The sequence below is a fragment of the Spermophilus citellus genome, assembly GCF_964194105.1.
Source record: "Spermophilus citellus genome assembly, chromosome: 12".
NCBI classification, from domain to species: domain Eukaryota; kingdom Metazoa; phylum Chordata; class Mammalia; order Rodentia; family Sciuridae; genus Spermophilus; species Spermophilus citellus.
The window spans coordinates 81,313,385-81,336,623 of record NC_138198.1 but is presented as its reverse complement, the minus strand read 5'-3'; the positions used below and the strand labels follow the sequence as shown (position 1 = coordinate 81,336,623).

At 36.3% G+C, this 23,239-nt stretch overlaps 1 protein-coding gene and 1 pseudogene across 2 annotated transcripts in view; one reads left to right on the top strand and one right to left on the bottom strand.

The window, feature by feature from the left end:
• LOC308631989 (large ribosomal subunit protein uL23-like) overlaps positions 1–23,239 on the top strand; it is a 491,218-nt pseudogene that overhangs the window by 283,585 nt on the left and 184,394 nt on the right. The gene's annotated exons all lie outside the window — the stretch shown is intronic.
• The window catches only part of GREB1L (GREB1 like retinoic acid receptor coactivator), a 122,655-nt gene that overhangs the window by 91,031 nt on the left and 8,385 nt on the right, over positions 1–23,239 (bottom strand). Inside the window, exons 2-6 of the mRNA XM_081263579.1 lie at positions 19,547–19,706; positions 19,138–19,335; positions 8,108–8,284; positions 3,054–3,230; positions 838–960 (exon numbers count right to left, since the gene is read on the bottom strand). Of these exons, the coding sequence (XP_081119705.1) occupies positions 838–960; positions 3,054–3,230; positions 8,108–8,284; positions 19,138–19,335; positions 19,547–19,703 (832 nt within the window). The 5' untranslated portion in view covers positions 19,704–19,706. The remainder of the gene's footprint in view (positions 1–837; positions 961–3,053; positions 3,231–8,107; positions 8,285–19,137; positions 19,336–19,546; positions 19,707–23,239) is intronic.

Here is a 23,239-nt window from a genome sequence, read left to right as displayed (position 1 = left end):
CTGCTCAGCATCAGATCAGCCATTCTGTTGATCCAGTCCTGATATTGTAACCTAGTTTGAGGTACTAAGATTTTATCTGGTTATTTGTAACCTTGCTCCTATCTCTACTACTAGAAACGAGGTCCTGGATTCATCCATTATGATCTGCAATCTTACCTTAGGACTTTACTTTGTATCCCAGTTGATACACGAATTCCTATAATGTTCTGTGGGCTTATATTGAGTCCTACTGTGGAATTTCAGTCTTCATGAATATGTCCCCAGTACATACCACCTCGAAGCTGTGATGTCTCAATTTCCACTTATTACCTAGTATCAGACTTGCCTCATCACATCATATGTATGCTTCAGCTAAATTTTCTCCCAACTGCCAGTTCTTTTTCCTTTGTCTAACACTGGTGGGTGGCTGGGACTTGAGTTTGAGTTATCCACAGATTGACCATCTCACTGCTGAGTTCTAATTCCTCTTTCTATCTTTCTTTCCTTCTTTTTTTTTTTTTTTTTGTAGTCCTGGAAATTATACCCAGAGCTTCATACATGCTAAGCAAGCACTCTGCCACCAAGCTATATCCCCAGATATTTTTATTTTATTTTGAGACAGGGTCTCACTAAGTTGCCCAGGCTAGCCTTGAACTTCTGATCCTCCTGCCTCAGCCCCCTGAGTATCTGGAAGTACAGTTCTGCACCATCATGCCCAGTCTGAGTTCTAATCCTAATAAAACTCAAGTAATATCTTTATTTAAAAATATTTCTGTTCATACCAGCCAGCAGTAAGTTCAAAGATGCTTCATTAAATATGTATCTGCTGCTTGAAGTACAACAGAAAACACCCCATACCTGTCTGAGTGAATCCTGTTTTGTATCCATTGGTTGTCCCATTTTCTGGAGTCACAGTTGATGACACTGAAGAGTTTGGTTTAATAGAGTGGCAAGTAGCAGAGGATTGTCGGCTTCTACATTCTGGAATGGAATAAAAATTACATAAAAATCTCTGAAACAAAGTGCTGCTTCTTAAGTGGTAGCCACTTTATTAGAGATCCCATTCCCCTAATCCTGAGTTCAACAAAAGTGAGCACAATTCTTCCTAGGCCCAAATGTCATGCTTGAAAAGCAAAGAACAATCAGACCTCAGTTCCCTGCAGACTAGTTCCTAGGGAAAAATAACGCATAACCAAGAGAGTGATGCTAGCTTTTTGGGTAAGACAGAGGCTAAATTATTGATAATTTAAAAAGACAACAACAACAACAACAAACTTTACAAACACCAGTTAGTCCCCTGAACAGTTTATAACAGTAACCTAGAGTTTGTCTAGGCTCCCTTCAACCTTCTATATTCAGTCTTAACTTATGTCCAAACATAGAAACAAAGAGAAATTGTATAGGTAGAAGAGAAAAAATGAGAAATGCTCAAATTCTTGTTATTTCCAAGTCCTATTACAGAAAATATGTAGATGATACTCAAAGTGATTATAGATGATGCAATACCAAGGTTTGTGTTTTCTGATATTAGTGGGACTCTGGTATGATATTTTAATAGTACTTTGTACTGATTCAGGGAGATGGTAAATACCATGACAGCCTGTTGGACTGTAAGTTCTAACCACATTATTACTTTATTAGTTTCAGAAAGTAGCATGCAAAATAGGAGTATAAATGATTGTGTATGACAATGTTAATTATTTTTTTTTAATTTATTTTTATTTTTTTAAAGAGAGAGTGAGAGAGGAGAGAGAGAGAGAGAGAGAGATTTTTTAATATTTATTTTTAGTTCTCGGCGGACACAACATCTTTGTTGGTATGTGGTGCTGAGGATCGAACCCGGGCCGCACGCATGCCAGGCGAGCGCGCTACCGCTTGAGCCACATCCCCAGCCCAACAATGTTAATTATAAAGGGTCCTTTAGAGGTTTCCAGTTTATGAGACACATGTGAAAACTGAAGGCAGTTTTCTCAAGCATCTATGCTATGACCTTATGGGAAGAGCAATTGTATTTTGGCATAAAACCTTATCTTCACCTTATGTGTATTTTATATGCATATATATAATGTTTTTAAATCTGTGAATATATACATATACAACTTGAGTTCAAAAGAGCAACTGGTTATAAACAAATATCATTCTTAACTAGAAAAGCAAATTCTCACTGAGCACTAAATAAGAAATTAAAAATATCATATGCAACCAAAACAAAAACTAAAGGATAAAGTTAAAAGGTAGGTAGGTGATACTTATCCTATTTTTACTCTTTTATTAAGCTTCATGACATTCAAATTCATTTTTTTAGAGGAAAATTATTTAGATTTTATTAGGATAAAGAATTATCTATCATTCACCATGCTTATGATTCAGAGTTACCAGCCTTAAATTCTGATGATATCCACCTTAGAACAGGTAGCCATTCCTAAGGAATTATATAACAGCACTACAGATGTGACAAAGAATAATTATGGTGAAGGACTAAGAGGCAAATCTTCTATTGTAATTTGGATTTATTCATGGCTGGGCAAAAATCTTGTATAGGCAAGAAACAGAAACATTATAGACAATTATTCTATGGAGTTAAAACAATCTCAGCATCTAAAAAACTGCTGAACAGAATAAGGATTAGATACTCTACTGCATTAGAACAGTGAACAGAACTTGTGGCAACTCCTATAATAGAACACATGAGGATGTGAAGTTTCAACTAGATTCATTTCTACAGATAAGGTAGTTAAGTTCTTTCTAATTTAAAAAAAAAAACAAAACTCTGTCAACTTTAAAGTAAATACATTTTCCCGGGTATTATGAAGACCACTTTGTTTATTCTAAGCTTTGGTTAAATTAAAATAGAAAAATTCAGGTGCTTTGCAACTACCTAAGAACTTAAAGTAAAAAGAGCCTCTGAGACGTGAAGATCTTCTCCTTTCTAAATTATAGAAGAGCAAGAAAGTGTCCATTCCCCTCCCTAAGAATGCCACCCCCTTCTCAGAAGACAGAGCCTCCCGTAAGGGTCACTTGTCACCATCATAAGATTCCCTTTCCTTCCCTTTTCCCTTCTCAAAGTTGAGTACCTTTCCAGCAGATAAGAGGTCCCTTTGATAGTACACCCTGGGACGTTCTGACTAGGTAGTACTTTAAGTGCTTCTGCTTCTTTGGCTGGGTGGTAAGCTTCAAGTTAATGTGGTTGGAAAATTCCGTGAAATACCGAAATCCTCTTTCTCCACAGCCGATACAGTTTCCAGAGAACCCTGAGTAAGGAAAACCAATGTTATCAGTGACCTCATAAGGTGATACAATACTTTTATGTATAAAAAGCACTGGAATATTCACATTCTTTGACTCAATAATGTCTCAATTTAAACTCAAAGGGAAAAAAAAACAGGTGCAAAATTTTTTAGTAGAGTTAATTTTATAATATTTATTCAGTTGTAGATGGACACAATACCTTTATTTTATTTATTTATTTTTATGTGGTGCTAAGGATTGAACCCAGCGCCTCACACATGTGAGACAAGTGCTCTACCACTGAACCACAACCTTAGCCTGTAGCATGATTATTTTTTATTTATTTATTTTTTTAATATTTACTTTTTAGTTATAGGTGGACACAAGATCATTATTTTATTTTTTTATGTGGTGCTGAGGATTGAACCCAGTGCCTCACGCATGGTAGATGAGCGCTCTACCACTGAGCCACAACCCTAGCCCTACATGGTTATTTTATAACAGTGGAAAACTCTAAATCATTCAAGTGCTACTCTAAAAGGATAATGGTTAAGAAAATGGAATGAATATTATAAGTACCAAGTGATGGAGTTTATGTAGTACACATAATCACAAGTAAATTTTGATCCCAAAGAGTCCATTATTTCTTCCCCCACGTAGTTCTTTCTTAAATTTTTGTAAAATTGTACTCTGAGTTGGGGCTATGTCAACCGCATGTAAGCTAATGTGTGGGAGTCAACAAGAACTGAGAAGAGGCTGGGGTTGTGGCTCAGCGGTAGAGCGCGCGCCTCGCACGTGCAAGGCCCTGGGTTCGATCCTCAGCACCACATAAAAATAAATAAATAAAATAAAGGTATTGTGTCCACTACAACTAAAAAAGTAAATATTTGAAAACAAAGAACTGTGACGAGGAAGCTGGTCTGTGGAGAGGAGAGCAGAACATGGGAAGAAATGTGAAAATTCCAAGCACTGTCAATTTCAGTTTCTATGAGATCTACATTTACTTTCTGGCATAAGCTCCATGAGATTTCCATTTCCATTTTTCAAAAAATTCTCTTTATTGCAACTAGCTTATTATTTCTTTAGTTATAACATCCAAATAATTCCTCACTCAAACTAATGCAACAAAATAAAACTTTCACTAACAATCCAGCTGAAGCAAGGGGTGTGGAAAGAAGAAATGGAGAAGGCCAGGAGAGTGAAAATCCATTGAAAATCAACATTTGAGTCCCTCTTTATACACAAAGGAGAAGGCAGGCAAGTAAGAGAGTGGTTACCTTTGGTTGTCTGATGAGGACATAACATATTTGCTGTCAGGTAGATGAACAGGACAAAAGTGAAAATAAAAAAGGGCATTCCATATTGTCCAAAGACAATATGTCTATATACAAATAACTAACTGAGAATAAATTCACTGGCGAAATGACACTCTTTTCGAACCCTTAAACCAACCTGTTACATAATTAACAAAGATGAGAAGAGAAAGGCCATAAGGGTTAAAGAAAATATCTAACAATGTCCCTGTCTTAGAATGCTGACAACCAATTCAAAGCATTTATAAACGGGCAGTCCAATTTATTATTATTATTATTATTATTATTATTATTATTATTATTATTATTTATTATTCAGTCAACAACTCTATGCCAGGCATTTTTCTAAACACTAGATATAAAATAGTGAACAAGAGATGATCATAACCTCTGGCCCAATTACATAGACTTAACAGTTATTACTGTCATGTTATAGAATAATGAACGTTAATGCAGTTTTATAAATTACTTAAAATATGTTCAGAACTGGATTGTTTGGTGGGGGTTGTTTGGTCATTTCCTAGTACGTTAAAGTTGTAGGCCAAAAAAAAAAAAAAAAGTTATCAATGGCTGCTTAGTTCACCACCTTTCTGAAGTCATCCACACATCCGTCCGTCCAACCATCCATCCAACCACCCAACAAATACTTATAGTCTACAATGTGCTAGGCACTGTTTCAGGTGCAGGTTTTTACCACTGAACAAAGCTCCAGTCTTTGTGAAGCTTATACCCAGATGCCTTAATGGGAAGGTACCTCACCTGTAAGGCAGATGTGCCACACCCCAAACACAGTAAGAAAACTGTCAGAACCAGAGGGAAGAAAGCCATGGGTCTGGATAATTTGCAAAGAGAACCTTCACAGAAATGACGATAGTTAGCAACCTGAGAGTCAGATGTCTACTACAGTTCATTTTGGATACTCTGTGTGGTTTCAGGATTAGCTTTAGTTTAAGAGAGATTTTAAACTGCTCCAAGACCTTGCTATCATCTGTAATAAAAAACAACACCTCTGCCGGGCACAGTGGCACATGCCTATAATGCAAGCAATTCGGGACGCTGAGGCAGGAGGATAACAAGTTTGAGGTCAGATTCAGCAACTTACCAAGACCCTATCTCAAAGTAAAAAGGGTTGGGGATATAGTACAATGGGAAAGCCCCTCTGGGCTCAATCCCCAGTACGAGGTGGGAAAACACCTAACAGCTGAAATTACCTTTCTAGTTCTTCTGGAAATCAAGTTTCTAATCACATGATATACCTGGGGCATATGAACTGCCAGCTAGATCAATATGTTTAAAAATAAACTCCCTCAAATCTGTGGAATCTGCATAATTTATATAAATTATTCAGACAAATTGATATTGGATAGTGATTCTAGAATATCCAAATCTTAAAAATTTTCCCACTCTATCTTAGCATATATTAAAATCACCTATCATATTGAATGAATGTTAACTTTTGGAGAACAGAGTACTGAATATTTAAAAATCTCAACAATGTGCTTATCTAAGAAAAACCTTCTACTGTATTGTTGCACTACATTTTCCCACAGAAAAGTGATTGGTGGAAAATTATATCCATTTATAAGGCTAGAGAAAGTAAGAAAGTTCCAAGTCTATAAAGATATTTAATAAATATGACAGCAGAACAACTACTATTTGAAGAATAAATAATATATGCTGGGTACTGTGCAGGATAGGTGCCTTATACATCATCTCATATGATCTTTACAACACTGCAAGGGTAGGCATTATTGGCCCTTTTACATAAATGAGAAATCTGAGACTTACTAAAGTACTAGGAGGCAAATCTGGGATTTAAACTCAGTTCTGATTCTAAAGCCCATAGACTTTGTCTCATATTTCTGATTACGCAGGACTGTGTAGTATCCTGATGGTGTTTTCTTAACTTTGCCTTAATGTGTTCCAACAGGATTCTTCTAGCCATGGAGAATCACTGAGCAAAAGGTGTTTGGAGAGATTTTTCAATGTTTGTAGTCAGATCCACATCTGATCTGTTCCATTAGATGAGATATAATGTTTTAAAATGCTAAAGTTGTCTTTCAAAGTTGTTCTCTATCACCAACTAACCTTAAGCTCTGTGAAAGGACTGTGCCTTATAAATTTTGCACCTCTACATCATAGTCTAGCGTGATTTCTGTCATACAGTACATTTTGAGTAAATACTGCTGGACAAATGAATGAACACATTGTTGAACCTTCTTTGTTAATTTAGTGCAATGTATACGCTTTGCTATTAGACTTTTATATTAAAGCATTTTCTAAATTCTACTAAGAAAAAAATGGCCACATCCTTTTTTGAAGAACCTTAAGAATAGTAAAAATTATCACTTAAGCTAGATATTGTAATCCTAGGGACTCAGGAGGCTGAGGCAGGAGGATCTCAAGTTATAGGCCAGCCTGGGAAACTTAGTGAGACCCTCAGCAACTTAGTGAGACCTTGTCTTAAAATAAAAATATATAAAACTGCTGGGGATGTAGCCCAATGGTAAAGCACCCCTGGGTTAAATCCCTAGTATCCTCCCTCCAAAAGAAAAAGAAAAATTATCCCTTCTTTTTCTATGAACCAAGAGATGCCTCTGAACTGCAATTTAAGAAACATTCATAAAACATGTTCAGAGTCACTTTGTAACTCAATATATTGATGATATATTTCTAGACTTTCTGATGACATAGTATAATAGGAAGAATGAATCAAACTAAACAAACCAAATCACCACACAATCAATACAATACTGGAATCTTTGCCCTCTTCTCTATTCTTTCTATTGATACTTGTGCCTAAAACATCTGATTCCACTTAAATAAAAGAAATCATGAGAAATAAAAACAACTCTAGAGAAACACAGTAGCAAAAAGGCAATAAACTTCATATGCCATCTTGTCTTTTCAATTATTAAAAATAAGTTTTTAAATCAACATTTTTTGTTATCTTATAATGTTGAGAAGCTCTACCATGAAAAACTCAGGAGTCTAAGTCATACCAGAAAGTAAAAAAAATTCTGAGATAAGGTTATACATTTTATATCATTTATATCCCCTTAGTTATTTTAGGAGAATTAACGTTAAATATAAAATTAGAATCACATCCATCAAGTAGGGTAGGAATAATGGGTAGTATGGAAAAACTACAAATGCCTTAAAAAGTGGATAATCCACAGAAAAATAGTTCAGAGTTGCCATCAGGTTCAGATGGATTACTATACAGAGTATATTCCACTTCATTTTATAAAATATTAATATTTTTGCAGTGTCAGGGATCAAACCGAAGCATGACAGGCAAGCACTTTCCACTGAGCTATACTCCCAGACCTAAAATATTAATTTTTGACAAACTGTATACTGTATTTTAGCATTTGATCAAAAAATCTCTTAATTAAGGGCTTCAAAATTTACAAATGTAAACTAATTTTTTAAAGTTATTAAAAATAGTTCCATACTTGAACTAAACAATGTAAGTGCTAACTAATCCTGTAATATCTATGTTTTTAATTCTGTGAAATTTTAAAATAAACTTGTATTTTAATTTCCTCCTCCTGGAAGGAATTTTTCAGGCACGCATTACTCACCTAAAAGTGCATTTTTCCCATGATCATCTGGTAGAAATCGCTTGTCTACAGCACAAACTAGAATGTGTTCAGGAAGATTGGGAGACTTGGCCCCTACCAGGAGGAATCCTGCTGGAATGTCTATTTGTTCCATGCACAGTGATACTAAACGCAAATCTTTCCCTGCTTGACAAAAACCTAAAAAAAAAAAAAAATCCAGTAAGAAAAAAAAAAAGACAAAACAAAACAAAGACACAGTAAACTATTTGGCAGGGGGTATGTCTTATCACCCATTGGGAGAGTAAGCTGTATTAAGGACTAAAATTAAAGAAAATCTATATTGTCCCACCAGAAGACAAATCTATCTCATGCATCCCTCTGAATAGAGCTAAAAAGACACTAAAAGGAGATATTTCCACCTAGTTCAGCTAAAATGACAATTCTATAGTTTCTGGTCCGTAAATAAGGCAATGATAAATATGCAGCACACTTTGAAATGTACATGTAATTCTTACGTGCACATGATAATTTTTACTTTCCACCCAGAGTTACTTATCTAAATGGGATGATCATTGAAAGAGATGCTCTCAGTTTTATGGAGGAAAAGATGGAAGCTCAGAGTTTGGTAATTCATAAAGGGGTCAGAACTAGAATTCAGAAGCTGTTAGATTCTTTTCACTAGCTATGATATAACTTTACATAACCACTTTGTATACCATAATGTATTATTACACTAGTTGTTTAGTTCATCATTTATTAAATATTTGCAACAGATTCTTCCTAGGCCTGGGGATACAGAATTGGACAAAATATATTTTTTAAGCACTTGCCCTGTAGTCAGAAGAATGCAAAAGAATGACACGACCTTATAGAAGACAGCTATTGTTCTGTGACACATCTTCTGGGAAATGATCCTCACTATACTCTAGTCATGTGATCCCCTGGAAAGTTGTGATATTCCAGATTGACCTGGAACTGGCACCTGATTCAAGCTGGGCCACTTTAATAGTTTACCTTTCTAGCTACACTTGATTGGTCCATATGTGGTCACCTGACATAAACCAGATCAAAGATTTTCCCTAAGGATTCTGAACATGGAGTCAGGGAGAACATAGTGCAGTCTGCTCTGCTAGTGAGAAGTCCATCAGCATAGACAGGAAGCTGGGGGAGGAAAGTCTAGCAATTTTTGGATCCCTGAAGCTCAGTTGTATCTGCCTTTCCATGGTTTGGTCATGAAACCTTTTTGCTTTGAAATTCTTCCAATAATTTCATTTTACCTAAGCTAGTTTCTTTTTTGTTTTTTCACCCCAAGCTAGTTTCAGTTGGGTCTCTCTCAACAAGAGACTGAATATACGTATGATAAATGCTATTTCAGGGAGCTGTGAAAAAATGAAGGATGCATACCTAACTTCACAACCTGGGGGGAATACCATCATCATTGCTCAGTACCAAGTAGGGAAGAACTACGTAGAATCTTCCAGAATCAATTTTAACTAAACATCAACAAATAGTTAGATGCCATCATTAGCATATGAGAGAGAAAAAAAGAAAACTCCATCAAAACATTGTACACACCTGTGGTATATATAAATCTGTCACATGGTTTGGATCATTGGACCTCAAAAGCAGGTAAAATGAAATTGAAAAAAGCTAACAGAAGAAATTCTATAATGATAAATACAATGGGGCTTAACCATTTCAAGTTTTATCATTTAAAAAATCAATTTATTTTAGAGTTCATGATTAAAAAAATGTATTATACAAAGGTTACTATGAGGGGCTGGAGTTGTAGGTCAGTGGTAGAATGCTGGTCTAGCATGACATACTATGGGATTGGGGAACACTGATCTAATCTCACTGGGTTCAATCCTCAGCATCACATAAAAATTAATAAATAAAATAAAATAAAGGTATCTAAAAAAAAGTTACTATGGGCTGGGGCTATAGCTCAGTGGTAGTGTGCTTGCCTACCATGTGCGAGGCACTAAGTTTGATCCTCAGCACCGCATAAAAATAAATAAAATAAAGGTACTGTGTCCACCTGCAACTAAATTTTTTTTAAAAAGTTACTATGAGTTCTTTACCAATTTTAAATGAATCTGCATTTTATTATTGATAATATCATCTACATTTATTAGAAAAATAGTCATTTATAGATGGGTGAACCCTATTACTGTATTCAGTTGAGAAACATTTCTGAGAGCCTTTGGATATATGAAACCCCCCCAAAATTTTGTTTCTTGTATCCTCATTAAGGAACAGCACTCATAAGTTTAGGGAACTTAGGAACTGATGAGGATGGGGAGGGTGACGTTGATGGCAGCTAAAATTTTTGGAGTACTTACCATAAGCCAGGTACATTGTAAACATCATATAGATTGCCTTATTTAATTTTCTCAACAGCTCTAGTACCTCTCCTCATAGGTGGAGAAACTGAGTCTCCAAAAAAGTTCAGGGAATTTGTACAAAGTTACATAATGAGTCCAGTAATGTTCAATGACGGAGGACACGGGAAGTTTGCTATTTAGATGACAAGCATACTAATAATGGGAAATAGGATGCTTGAGAAGCTACCTGCCTCTAAAAAGTAGTAATGCCATCTTTGTACAACTTTGACCCACCCAATTTAGAAAGAAAGACTAGATGGAAAATACAAATCTACACCAATTTGAAAATTACTACAGATTTTTTAGAACAAAAAAAAATGACATGGAATTACATGGAATCACAAGATCATCTGCACAACTTTCTCAATAAGCGGTTATCGCCACTTCCAGGGATTCAGAAGGGTGTCACAAGATACTTGAGAATTGTAAGTGAAATTTAAATACACATCATAATCAATTTCTAAAAACTAGTTGATTATTCTAATGTCCTATTTTAATTTTATTCTTTAAAATATATTTACTTTATTTATTTTTATGTGGTGCTGAGGATTGAACCCAGTGCCTCACATGTGCAAAGCAAGCACTCTACTACTGAGCTATAACTCCTGCCCCTCTAATGTCCTATTTTTTTTTTTAACATTATCCTCTCTCTCTTATATTTTTTTTTGGCTTTTTTTAAATTTTATTGTTGGTTGTTCAAAACATTACATAGTTCTTAATATACCATATTTCACAGATTGATTCAAGTGGGTTATGAACTCCCATTTTTACCCCGTATACAGATTGCTGTGTCACATCAGTTACATTTCCATTGATTTACAAATTGCCTTTCTAGTGACTGATGTATTCTGCTGTCTATCCCATTCTCCACTGTCCCCTCACCCCTCCCCTCCCCTCCCCTTCTCTCTCTCCATCCCCTCTACTATAAATCGTTTCTTCCACTATATTTTTCTCCTACTCCTCCTTTCCTCTTATATGTAATTGTGTATAACCCTGAGGCTCACCTTCCAATTCCATGCAATTTCCCTTAACTCTCACTTTCCCTCCCGCCTATCATCCCTGTTTAATGTTATTCTTCTTCTCCAGCTCTTCGTCTCTACCCTGTCCTTGGTTACTCCCCTTATATCAAAGAAGACATTTGACATTTGTTTTTTAAGGATTGGCTAGCTTCACTTAGCATAATCTGCTCTAATGCCATCCATTTCCCTCCAAATTCTATGATTTTGTCATTTCTTATTGCATAGTAATACTCCATTGTGTATAAATGCCACATTTTTTAATCCATTCATCTATTGAAGGGCTTCTAGGTTGGTTCCACAATCTTGCTATCGTGAATTGTGCTGCTATGAACATCGATATAGCAGTGTCCCTGTAGCATGCTCTTGTTAGGTCTTTAGGGAATAGACCGAGAAGGGGAATAGCTGGGTCAAATGGTGGTTCCATTCCCAGCTTTCCAAGAAATCTCCATACTGCTTTCCAAATTGGCTGCACCATTTTGCAGTCCCACCAACAATGAACAAGTGTACCCATTTCCCCGCATCCTCGCCAGCACTTGTTGTTGTTGGACTTCTTAATGGCTGCCAATCTTACTGGAGTGAGATGGTATCTTAGGGTGGTTTTGATTTGCATTTCTCTGACTGCTAGCGATGTTGAGCATTTTTTCATGTACTTGTTGATTGATTGTATGTCCTCCTCTGAGAAGTGTCTGTTCAGGTCCTTGGCCCATTTGTTGATTGGGTTGTTATCTTATTATCTAATTTTTTGAGTTCTTTGTATACTCTGGATATTAGGGCTCTATCTGAAGTGTGTGGAGTAAAGATTTGTTCCCAGGATGTAGGCTCCCTGTTTATCTCTCTTATTGTTTCTTTTGTTGAGAGAAAACTTTTTAGTTTGAGTAAGTCCCATTTGTTGATTCTGGTTGTTAACTCTTGCGCTATGGGTGTCCTATTGAGGAATTTGGGGCCTGACCCCACAGTATGTAGATCATAGCCGACTTTTTCTTCTATCAGACGCCGTGTCTCTGATTTAATATCGAGCTCCTTGATCCATTTTGAGTTAACTTTTGTGGCCGAGGAGAGTAGCCGCCCACGCCTGGAACAGGACCAGCGACCCGACGGCAGGGTAGCCAAGTCAACCCACTTGGAGTGGAGGCCGTGAAGAGCTGCCGTCTGACCCTGCAAGGTAGGCAGTCCTGCGTCCCACTGGCAGGACAGGCTCGGCAGCCTGCCAGTGTGGTGGACGAGTAGCATCGAGGCAGTCACGTCACACTGGTTGGAGTGGGGGTTGAACAGAGCCGCCGCCAGCGTCCGGAAGGAGCCCAGAGACCCGTTGGAGAGGCAGTTAGGTACCCCCACTGGGAGTGGGGGTTGAGCAGAACTGCCGCCCAGGTCACATAATGTCCTATTTTAAAACAGAATGTTCTGAAAACCTCTTATCCAACACATGTAGGGTTACTGGAAACCGGCTGAATGAGCTCATAACTCATTCAGACAAACCCCATATCATCGTGTGTTTTTGGCTACTATACAATTTCAAATTGCTTTTATTTCCAGTTGTAATTGATTGATCCTATGGGTATTTATTTATTTATTTAGCAGTGCTGGGGGATTGAATCTATGGCCTCAGGCAGGACAGGCCAGTGCTCTGCCACTGAGTCACACTTTCAACCCATCTATCATATGTATTGACATGTTGCTCAATTTATATTCATAATGAGCTGTTGGTTAAGGACAAGAAGTTCACCTAACACTGTGTTAATGAACAAAAAAGAGCGATTTTACAAATATACCCGAATATGCTCATTGCTAGACACAGAAGTTACATTAATTTCCTGCCCTTCATCAAATTATAAGGTTATATAAAATGCACCAATACATTTCTAGGATACAAAAAAAACCTACTGTTATATATAAGTAAGAAATTTAGTGATTATGGTCCAGTTTGGCTTTTTATAATGAAAGAAAACACTATTTCATTCAATAGAAAATTTCCTGCAAACAGCAGTTTAAAACTTCCTCATTTCATACAGCAAAAATACAAAAATTGTAAAAATAAAATTGAATATCCTTTGCACCCTAAAATGTAGAACTTTAGTATTAAAAATAGAATTTTACTTTTTTTTTTAATGCTGGAAAACATGTCAATATATCTGGCCCCCCTCAAATGCAGTATATTTCATTTTTTAATTTTCCAACACAATGCGCTTTTTCTTACACATTCAATTTAAATTAAATAACATTTATTTATTTATTTTTGGTACCAGGGATTGAACCCAGAGATGTTTAACCACTGGGTCACATTCCCAGTCCTTTTTACATTTTATTTAGAGATACGGTCTTGCTGAGTTGCTTGGGGCCTTGCTAAGTTGCTGAGGCTACCTTTGAACTCCTGATCCTTCTACCTCAGCCTCCTGAGCCACTGGGATTACAGGTGTGTGCCACCATGTCCAGCTAAACAGCAATTATTGAATCACAAATTAGACAATTTTTCCTGTACTGTATGAATATAAAAGTATATTAATATGTTGATCTAAAATAAATGTTTTCTACTTAAAATCAAGTCTTCATCACATGCAATGCAATGACATAAAACTTTTGAACTCCCAAGGAGTTCAAAAGTTTCTACCCTACTAAGAGATTTGTGGAACATTGATCTATTCTAACATCATTAATATGTAAATGAGGAAATGGCTCAAAAAGGTTAGAAAATGGTCGATGGTCAAATGTCCACAAACCAGAAACTGTGGGACCCAGAACTACAGTCTCTTCACTCCAGATTAGATGCACTTCAACCTCATTAGTAGGTCTCTGATTCATAATGTTTCATCTGCGCCCATTCGGATGTAGAACACTCTTATATAATCACTTCCTTGACTATTCCAGCTGGGTTTTATTACCTGACTTCTCTGTGCCCATTTTAGGCTGAATTTTCGGTGGAGCATTTGATATACCAGCCCCTGACAACCACAGGACTATCATTATCCACCTATCTTATACTTGCTGATGGGTTCTTAAAGTTCAAGTTTTTAGCCAGGCACAGTGGCTAAAGACCGTATAGTTTTTGGCTACAGTCCCAGTTACTTTGGTGGTTGAGACAGGAGGATCACTTGAGCCCAGGAATTTGAAGTTAGCCTGGGCAATATGGTGAGATACCACTTTAAAAAAAGCAAGTTGTTGCAAGCCACAAAGGCAATCAATCCATGCTTAGAGAGTGACATTTCTGATGAGATTTCTAAGCAATACATTGTAGCAAAATTGAGATTAAGGAGGGAAAGTACAATTTTGGTTCTTGGCTAAATGGGGATAGAATCCAGAACAGTGTGGAGAATACCTAAAGCAAACTGGATTTTCAAGGGAAGAAATATTTCAGAGTGATTTTCTCTGGCAAAAATGGACTACTACACAGGGCTGGGGTTGTGGCTTGGTGGCACAGCACTTGCCTAGCATGTGTGAGGCACTGGGTTTGATCCTCAGCACCACATGAAAATAAATAAATAAAATAAAGGTATTGTGTCCAAATACAACTTAAAATTTTTTTAAATAAATAAAGGTATTGTGTCCACCTACAACTAAAAATGTTTTTTGTGTGTTTTTTTTTAATGGACTACATAGTCCATTCAAATGAAGAAGCCCAAATAGTTTTTGAGTATTACAGCCTTTGAGTGGTTTCTTATTTATGGTATGAGGACACCTAGAGGTCAAAAGTAATAATTACTAAGCAATGACTGAATTCTATGTGTTCTATCTAGCCTTCTCTTAAAAATATATTGCAATAATCGCAATTCGAATTATCAGATTCTCCTTGATGCCCCCCATCCTTTGCTGCTATCCACTGTGATTTTTATTCATTAAAAGCATATTTCATGTGTCTTCAACAAAATTTCCAATTTTGTGCTTTAAAGAAAATAACCACTCCACAATGATGGAGGTTGGTAAAAAGACACAAGAACTAACAGAAAGAGCTCCCAATGTCTGAAACTGGAATCCTCTGAGCAACATAAAGTCTATTTTATAAAATAAATAGTCCTATTTTATCTTTTTACACTCTATTCACACAGGCAATGTAATTAAGAATAAAATAGGAGAAAAAGGGAACACAACAGTTGAGTTTAAAATGGGGTCAAGAAAAAATTTAATTTGGGGCCAAAAATGGTTACAAAACAAGGAAAGTTTCCTCAGTTCAGTTTGCAGTTATTTTAAGAATAAGTTCACCTGCCAAGGGGTTGGTGTTTTGCTGTAAACATCTATTTACTGATTGTTTCCTCCAAACCCTCATTGTTGAGTTTTAAATCAGATATAATTATATACATTGTCACCAGGAATCCCTAGAAAAGAAAAAACATTATGCTGAGAGCATTATTTATCTTTTTTTTTAACCGAAAATAAGCTATGTCTGTAGAGTGGATAGCTACAGAAACTATGAAATGTGATTAGATTTCGAGATCTGTAGGATCCTACTACCCAGTGTGGCAAGTAGTTAAACATTCCCACTATGAGAAATATGTCAGATTACTAATCTAATAAATATCAGATATTGAATCTCAATTAAAACCTCAAACTGAATGAAAAGAACCTTTGTACTCCTCTGCAAGATTAATTCTGAATTACATCTGAAGTTATACCTGAATGGCTAATTTGATCATTCTTTAGAGACTACTAGTAGATTGGGCTCAGAGTTCCCTAAGGAAGGCTCAAAGTCTGTTTATTGTAAACAAGGAAAGAAAGATAAGTTATCTACATGGGATACATTCACAAACTTGCCTCCAAAATAATTTCATTCTCTGAGAGTAATTCTAAAATGCTGTCCTAAAAGCAAAGCTCTTGTAGAGCAGATAATTTTAATTTAAAAATGGGAGGGGGAACTAATAGTAGAGGGTCCTTTTTTTTTTTTTTTTAATAAACTTCACCTGCATTTTCTTAAGAAACTAGCCAAGGTTTTCACTTCACAGAAACAATTTGCATTCTTCAATTATCTCCAACTTGAAGGTTACAGAGTCAACAAAAGGGGGAGGGGAAGTTTACTGAAACAGCTGTAAACACAAACCAAAGTAATCAAAGCAGTATTTGGAGGCCTAAAATTTGGTTGCCCTTCACCCCTTTAGACAATCAACTGCCTCCCGGCAGGATAGGAGCCTACACCATTCCAATAATTTACATAAGAAATTAGCAACCAAAATTTACATCTGAATGGTAACCCCCAGCAATCAGTCAGGTGTTAATATCTACTTATCTAAATTGCCTCTAAAAATAGCTTTACCTTCCTTTAAGCCTTAGGTAAATAGAGGATTTTCCCACGTAGGGAAGATGATGAGTTGCAACAAGTCCAAGCATTTGTTATATTGTCCTATTTTGCTGCCATTTTTATAAGGAAATTCTCAAGAGATGTTTTTCCCACTGAGTATGAAGATTCTTAGAATTATTTTAGAATAAGCCGGACTGAAAAAAGTTACATAAGCCAAAAACAATCAAATTATAAACTACTGTTTGTTTGAATTGCCACCCCAGGTGAATTAAGAGGGGAAAATGGATAATGGATGCTAATTATAAGAAACTAAAGTAGCAGATACAGAACTCTGCTTTCAGATGGTCTTGGAATTTCAGTCTCCTGCTTGGGTGGAGATAGTTTTTTGTTCTCAGAAAACTGCATTTCCTTTATCTTTAAAATAATGACTGCACTTCCTATATACTTCTTATGTTCTCATGTTTTAAAATTTAAGAAATACTTGCTACCTTAGACCACTAGGTTTATATCTTGCTGGGTACTAAACAGCTTTCCATACCTGATCATGAATAATACCAGTGTCAGACACCTCAACAGGCAAACTAAAAACATACTTAGAATAACCTGAGACAGGAAACTTCTCCTCTATTTCTTGGTATATAAACCTTTTACTCTGGTTCTACTCAATTCTCCAATATAACAAGATTCATAATGAGAATTCAACAAGTACAAGTGCTATTTCAACTTCTAGTTTTTATTTGATAATTATGAATTGATGGTTCAGTTAGACAAACAGCATAAAAATGGATATAAAGCCAATAAGTAAAAATAATGCTGGTCATCTCCCACACCAGGAGGGGGGGGGGAGGAAGAGAGAGAGATACTGAGCAAAAGGAATCAATAGTAAGTGGAAGCAAATTCATAAAGAATGATGTCTTCGAGGTAGGCCCAAGTAAAAAAAAAAAAACAAACAATGGTACCAATTGTTAGAGACCACTTGTAGTGAATCAGGCTCAGATAAGCTAGCAGGAGCTTTATTCAGGTCTTCACCCTCTTGGTAGGGGATTTTAACTCCTTTACTGGTTATCAGATTATCAGGAGGGTTGGCAGAAGTCAAGAGAAACTAAAACTCCCAAACAATGCAAACTACTTATCTGGCTTTGTATATTTGGCTTATCCCAAATTATTTGCACTTCAAACTTTGGAAGGAGACTGTCCTGAGATTTTATCCCTCTTCTTCCCATCCCAATGTCTTCTCTCCAAGATATTCATATATTGACATTATCTCAGGTCTATGTCAATTTAATTATAAAAATTGCACTCTAGCTGATTTGGATAAATTGAAACCTACACATTAATTAGGCTGATGGTCAGAAAGTCACAACTGAATGGAGGGAGGAAAGTGGAATTTAAGTCGTGATAGCACCAAAACCACAAAATACCAAAAATGTTAGAAACCAGGGCTTTCTTATTAAAAATGCAGCCTAACCTTTGATGGAAGAGAAGGCTGACACAAGTAAGTAAAGCAAGTTTATCCTACTATTTATATTTTTATCATACATAAATTTTTAATTTTGTAATTTATATAAAATTATAATTTCTGCCTTTACACTAGATAAGTGTTAAAAATAAGCATAAAAGGGGCCTGGGGTTGTAGCTCAGTGGTAGAGCACTTGCCTAGCATGTGCGAGGCACTGGGTTTGATCCTCAGCACCCCATAAATATAAATAAATACAATAAAGGTACTGCTTTCTACAACTAAAAGTTTTTTAAAAAATAAGCATAAAAGATAAATATAAAGCATCTAGTATCTCTATTTTTATTCAGGGGTGGGGGTGAAAACGAGGAGAAAAAGGAAATACTAAAATGTTTCCTAAGACAGAAAATTTCTTTCTTTCTTTTTTTTTTTTTTTTGTTGTTGTTGTTGTTATTGTTGGTACTGGGGATTTAATCCAGGAATACTTTACCACTGAGGTATATTCCAGCTCTTTTTATTGATTTATTTATTTTAAAATTTTGAGACAGGGTCTTGTTGAGTTGCTCAGGGCCTCACTAAATTGCTAAGGCTGGTCTTCAACTTGTGATCCTCCTGCCTCCATCTACTGAGTCACTGGGATTACAGGCCTCTGCTACTACACCCAGCTTGACAGCAGCATGCTTGCAGGAAGTACATGGAGTACCGGAAAAACCTTGACCTGTCTAGACTTGCCTTTGCACAGGTCCTCTCAGAGAAGTTATTCAAGTGTGAATCTCAGTCTCTTAATCTATAAAATGGGGTAGATACCTGCTGTGAAGTCATAGTCAGCAATGGGAGTGAGAACATAACCACTCCTCATTTCTTTCCCTAATTACTGGTTTCCAGCCTTGAGCACTGCATGCAATGACTGGAAACAGACCAGCCAATATTAGAGGGGAAAACAGCAAGAAAACAAAATTGAAACCCACCGTCTGTTGTGCAAGATCCTTCTGGGGCAGGTTTTTGTGAATAGGGAATTGGTGGGCTGTTGGAATCAGACATTTCTTCATCATCTTCATCATCTTCCATTTCATTAACGGTTAAATTGTTAGAAAAATCTAGAGTGCCATTTTGAGTGTAGCGGTGTACCAAATCTTTATCCAAATCCTCTACCTTGGGCTTGACATCTGAGAAACAAAGCAATCAGTGACTTTTTAATAAAAAGATGCTTATGGAAAAATAATCAGAAGAAAAATTCATAGTTCTGAAAGATAATGTCTGAAGAGTGAGAGACTAGCATTTTCTAATATTTAGCCAATTGATTTCAGAGCTCCGAGGATTTAGAATCTCCACTTCTTTTTAAAGGAGCCTAGAAATGTCTATGACTGAGGAACTTACCTGCAGATGAGAAAGGATGCTGCTCAGGGTCCAAGTACAGCTGGGAAAAAATGGGACGTGGTACCACGTTACTACATCGGAGCGAGGCTTCTATGGAGTTGTGGAGAGCTTCCTCAAATCGAGCAGATTTCAGTTGCCCAGCATATGAATTACCCATGATCTACACACAGCCAACCCAAAGAAAAAGTGGGAGAAAGGAGAAAATTGATATAATTAGAGGTTATATGTCTACAAATTACAAGTATTGTTATAAACTATATTCATAGCTCTTATAAAGACGTGAATTATATAAAATACATTTTTGTTAAAACAACTTGTATAAGTTATTTGTTATGTCACCTGTACTTTGGATCTTTACAGTCTAAACCCATTTCAAAAAACCTATTTATTTATTTATTGGTACCAAGGATTAAACTCAGGGGCACTCGAGATGACAACCAAGTCACATCCCCAGCCCTGTTTTGCATTTTATTTAGAGACAGAGTCTCACTGAGTTGCTTAGCACCTCACTGTTGCTGAGGTTGGCTTTGAACCTATGATTCTCCTGCCTCAGCCTTCCAAGCCTCTGGGATTATAGGCGTGTGTCACCATGCCTGGCAAACAAAACAAAACAAAACCTTTAAGTGATCTTGTATCTAAGAATTAAACAGTAATAAATGTTTTAGGTCAAAGCTCTGCAACAGTAAATCAAAATTGATCTGTCAATCACAAAACCCAACCTGGTTAACAATGGGACCACACTTCCTCTTTACAACTGGTGGACTGCTATAACCCCATACCAATCCTGTCAGTTATTTCAGAGTAAATATCTAATTACAACTCTCTACTAAGACCTGTTACTCTGAAGAAGAAAAAAAATAAAAGACTTTCTTCTAGGGAAAAAAAAAGGAGAAAGCTTTATGATAATATATTTAATTAGGAAATTTCTGAAAGTAAAAATTGAGCCTTTAAACTCAAAGAACTCCATTAAGTAATGCTAGAATTTGTTTGAAAAACACAGTTTCTTCTGAAGTACAATCGTTTGGGGGACCCTTCATGAATGTATATAATAAGTTTTGAAGCCATGACTTACATTTCTCATCACTAACATTTGTGTAGTACTCACTAGCTATAAAAGTTTTCATGTATAATAATAACTACAATGTATTGGGTGCTAACTATTGGCTAGACCAATGATTCCCAAATGGTCTGAGGGCCCTAACATACTGTCAGAGGTCCATGAAGTAAAAACTATTTCAAACTATCACTAGAATATTATTTGTCTTTTTCATTCTCAGACTTTCATATATGCACAGTGGAATTTTCCAGAATCTGCATGATGTGTGATACTGCAACAAATTTAATGCAGAGCAAATAGGTTACTCTTCTCACTAAATTTTCTCTAAAGGAAAAAAAAATCCTTATTTTTCATAAAATGTTTATTTTAATATATAGTGGGTTGTTTATTATAATTTTAAACATTAATACATATTTATAAAAACTTTTAGTTTTAATTTATAATACATATAAACTATAAAAACAAAAACTTGATGGGGTCCTCAATTTGTATGAGTATAAAGGGGCTCTGAGACTCAAAGTTTGAGAACTGTTGGGCTAGACAGTATACTAAGCCCTTTGTAAAAATCATTTTATTTAATCCTCAAAATTCTCAAGTAGGTACAACTTGTTTCCACTTCACAACTTAAAAACAACAACAATAACAAAAACAAGAAAGCTGAAGCTTGGAGAAGCTAAATTCCCTGCCCACTATCACTCAGTTAGTAAGGCCAGGAGACACATAATGGCCAAGCTTGCACTCCTACGATATAGGCTAAACTTGGCAGATTCCATTTCAAGACACGTAATTCTCAGAATATCTTAGCTCTTCTTCTCCCATCAAGGAGGAGAACTGATGTTAAACCTCATCTGGAATGCCAACTTAGAGTGCCTCCTTAGAGGGAGTCCCTGGAGGACTTGGTCCAGAAGAAGCCTACTCACCAGGAAAAGAAGCCATGATCCAGTGTGCCAGTTTAGAGCAGAGCAGGGATGATGCATAACCCCACTCTTAGGTTTCCCAGACCTATACATAAAAATCCCATAGGAGATTCTTGTACCTCTGAATTGCTTTAACATAGCAAAGAAGGCTTCTTCCTTTGGTTAGCAGTGAGTAGTATACAGTGATTTCCATCAGAGTGGCTGGGTTTGTGAAAGTTTTATTAGACAGTCCTACAATTTGGAAAAAGCCAGGATCCTACTTTAGCTTTCTCATAACAGGTAATAAAAAGCCTAGGGCTGGGTGTGGTGGTGCATGCCTGTAATCCCAGTAACTCAGGAGGCTGAGGCAGGAGGATTCCAAGTTCAAGGCCAGCCTTATCAAACCTTTGCAAGACCCTAAGCAACTCAATGAGATCCTGTCTCAAAAAATAAAAGGGGTTGGAGGTGTGGCTCGTTGTAAAGCATCCCTGGGTTCAATCTCAGTACCAAAACAAGTTGAGTATACATACTAAATCAAATTAAAAATGACAAATGGGTTGGGTGCAGTGGCACACACCTGTAATTTCAGAGGCTCAGGAGGATGACTCAGGAGGATCACAAGTTCAAAGCCAGTCTCAGCAAGCTAGCAAGGCCCTAACCAACTTAGTGAGATCCCATCTCAAAATAAAAACCAAAAGGGCTGGGAGATGTGGCTCAGTAGCTAAGCGCCCCTGGGTTCAATCTCTGGTATCAAAAACAAACAAACAAACAAATAAATAAATGTAAACAGAAGAAAATCTACAAAGTGTGTCCTACGAAATCTTCCTGAAACGCCAACTTTATGGCTAAACTCTTAAGATTCCCCACTTGTACAAGTATAAACTTTTAAATTTTCTGAAGTTCAAAAGCAATGTGTTTTTCAACAGCACCACATATGATCAAAACAGGGTGGTTTCTGACAAAGAAATATGCTGTGCCACCAGTTTATCTAAGTCAAAATCCAACAGCCACTTTACCTTTCTTCTTTGCTAAAAGGGGGTTGGGGAGGAGGGGAACTACCAGAAACTATCACATTAACCAAGGGATTTCTTATCCACGAACAATGGAATAACTTCAAAGGTGGACTTTTAGCCTTTCTCCAGAGCACAAATGCCTGGAAATCTTGCTTCTTCTTAATCTATTATCAGCCCAACAAGTTATCTTCCTTGCATTACTGAATATCTTGATAACCTACAGTCTCTGAGAGATCTTTTTACTTTAATAAAGAAGTGCCCAGTTATAAGTGAAGAAGCATATAATCTCAATCCCTTTCCCTCATAGTTTAAGGAGTAACATGACAGATACACACATACATGTTTAGAGTACAAATAAATATTGCTTTGAATATTAAATTGACATAAAAATGAGTAACTGAGTTTCACAGAAGATATACATAATCCTTACAGGAGCATTAGATATATTCAGATGAAGACCAGTGGAAGTATCCATTCCCTGCTCAGACTTGGTGCAGTAAAATAAAGTAGATGTCTTTATTTCAAATAAAAACACAACTGGGTAGTTTATTCTCTTTACTTTTTCCCTTCCAAAACAAAGGTGATTGTATCAAAGTAAATCATCCCTAAATTCATTCCATAAATTTCATTTATTAATAAGTATACTATGAAAAAAATCTATATTTGTTTTAGATTTCATGTTTACAACTGGGTATTTTAAAAATGACAATGATAATAACAATGTAAA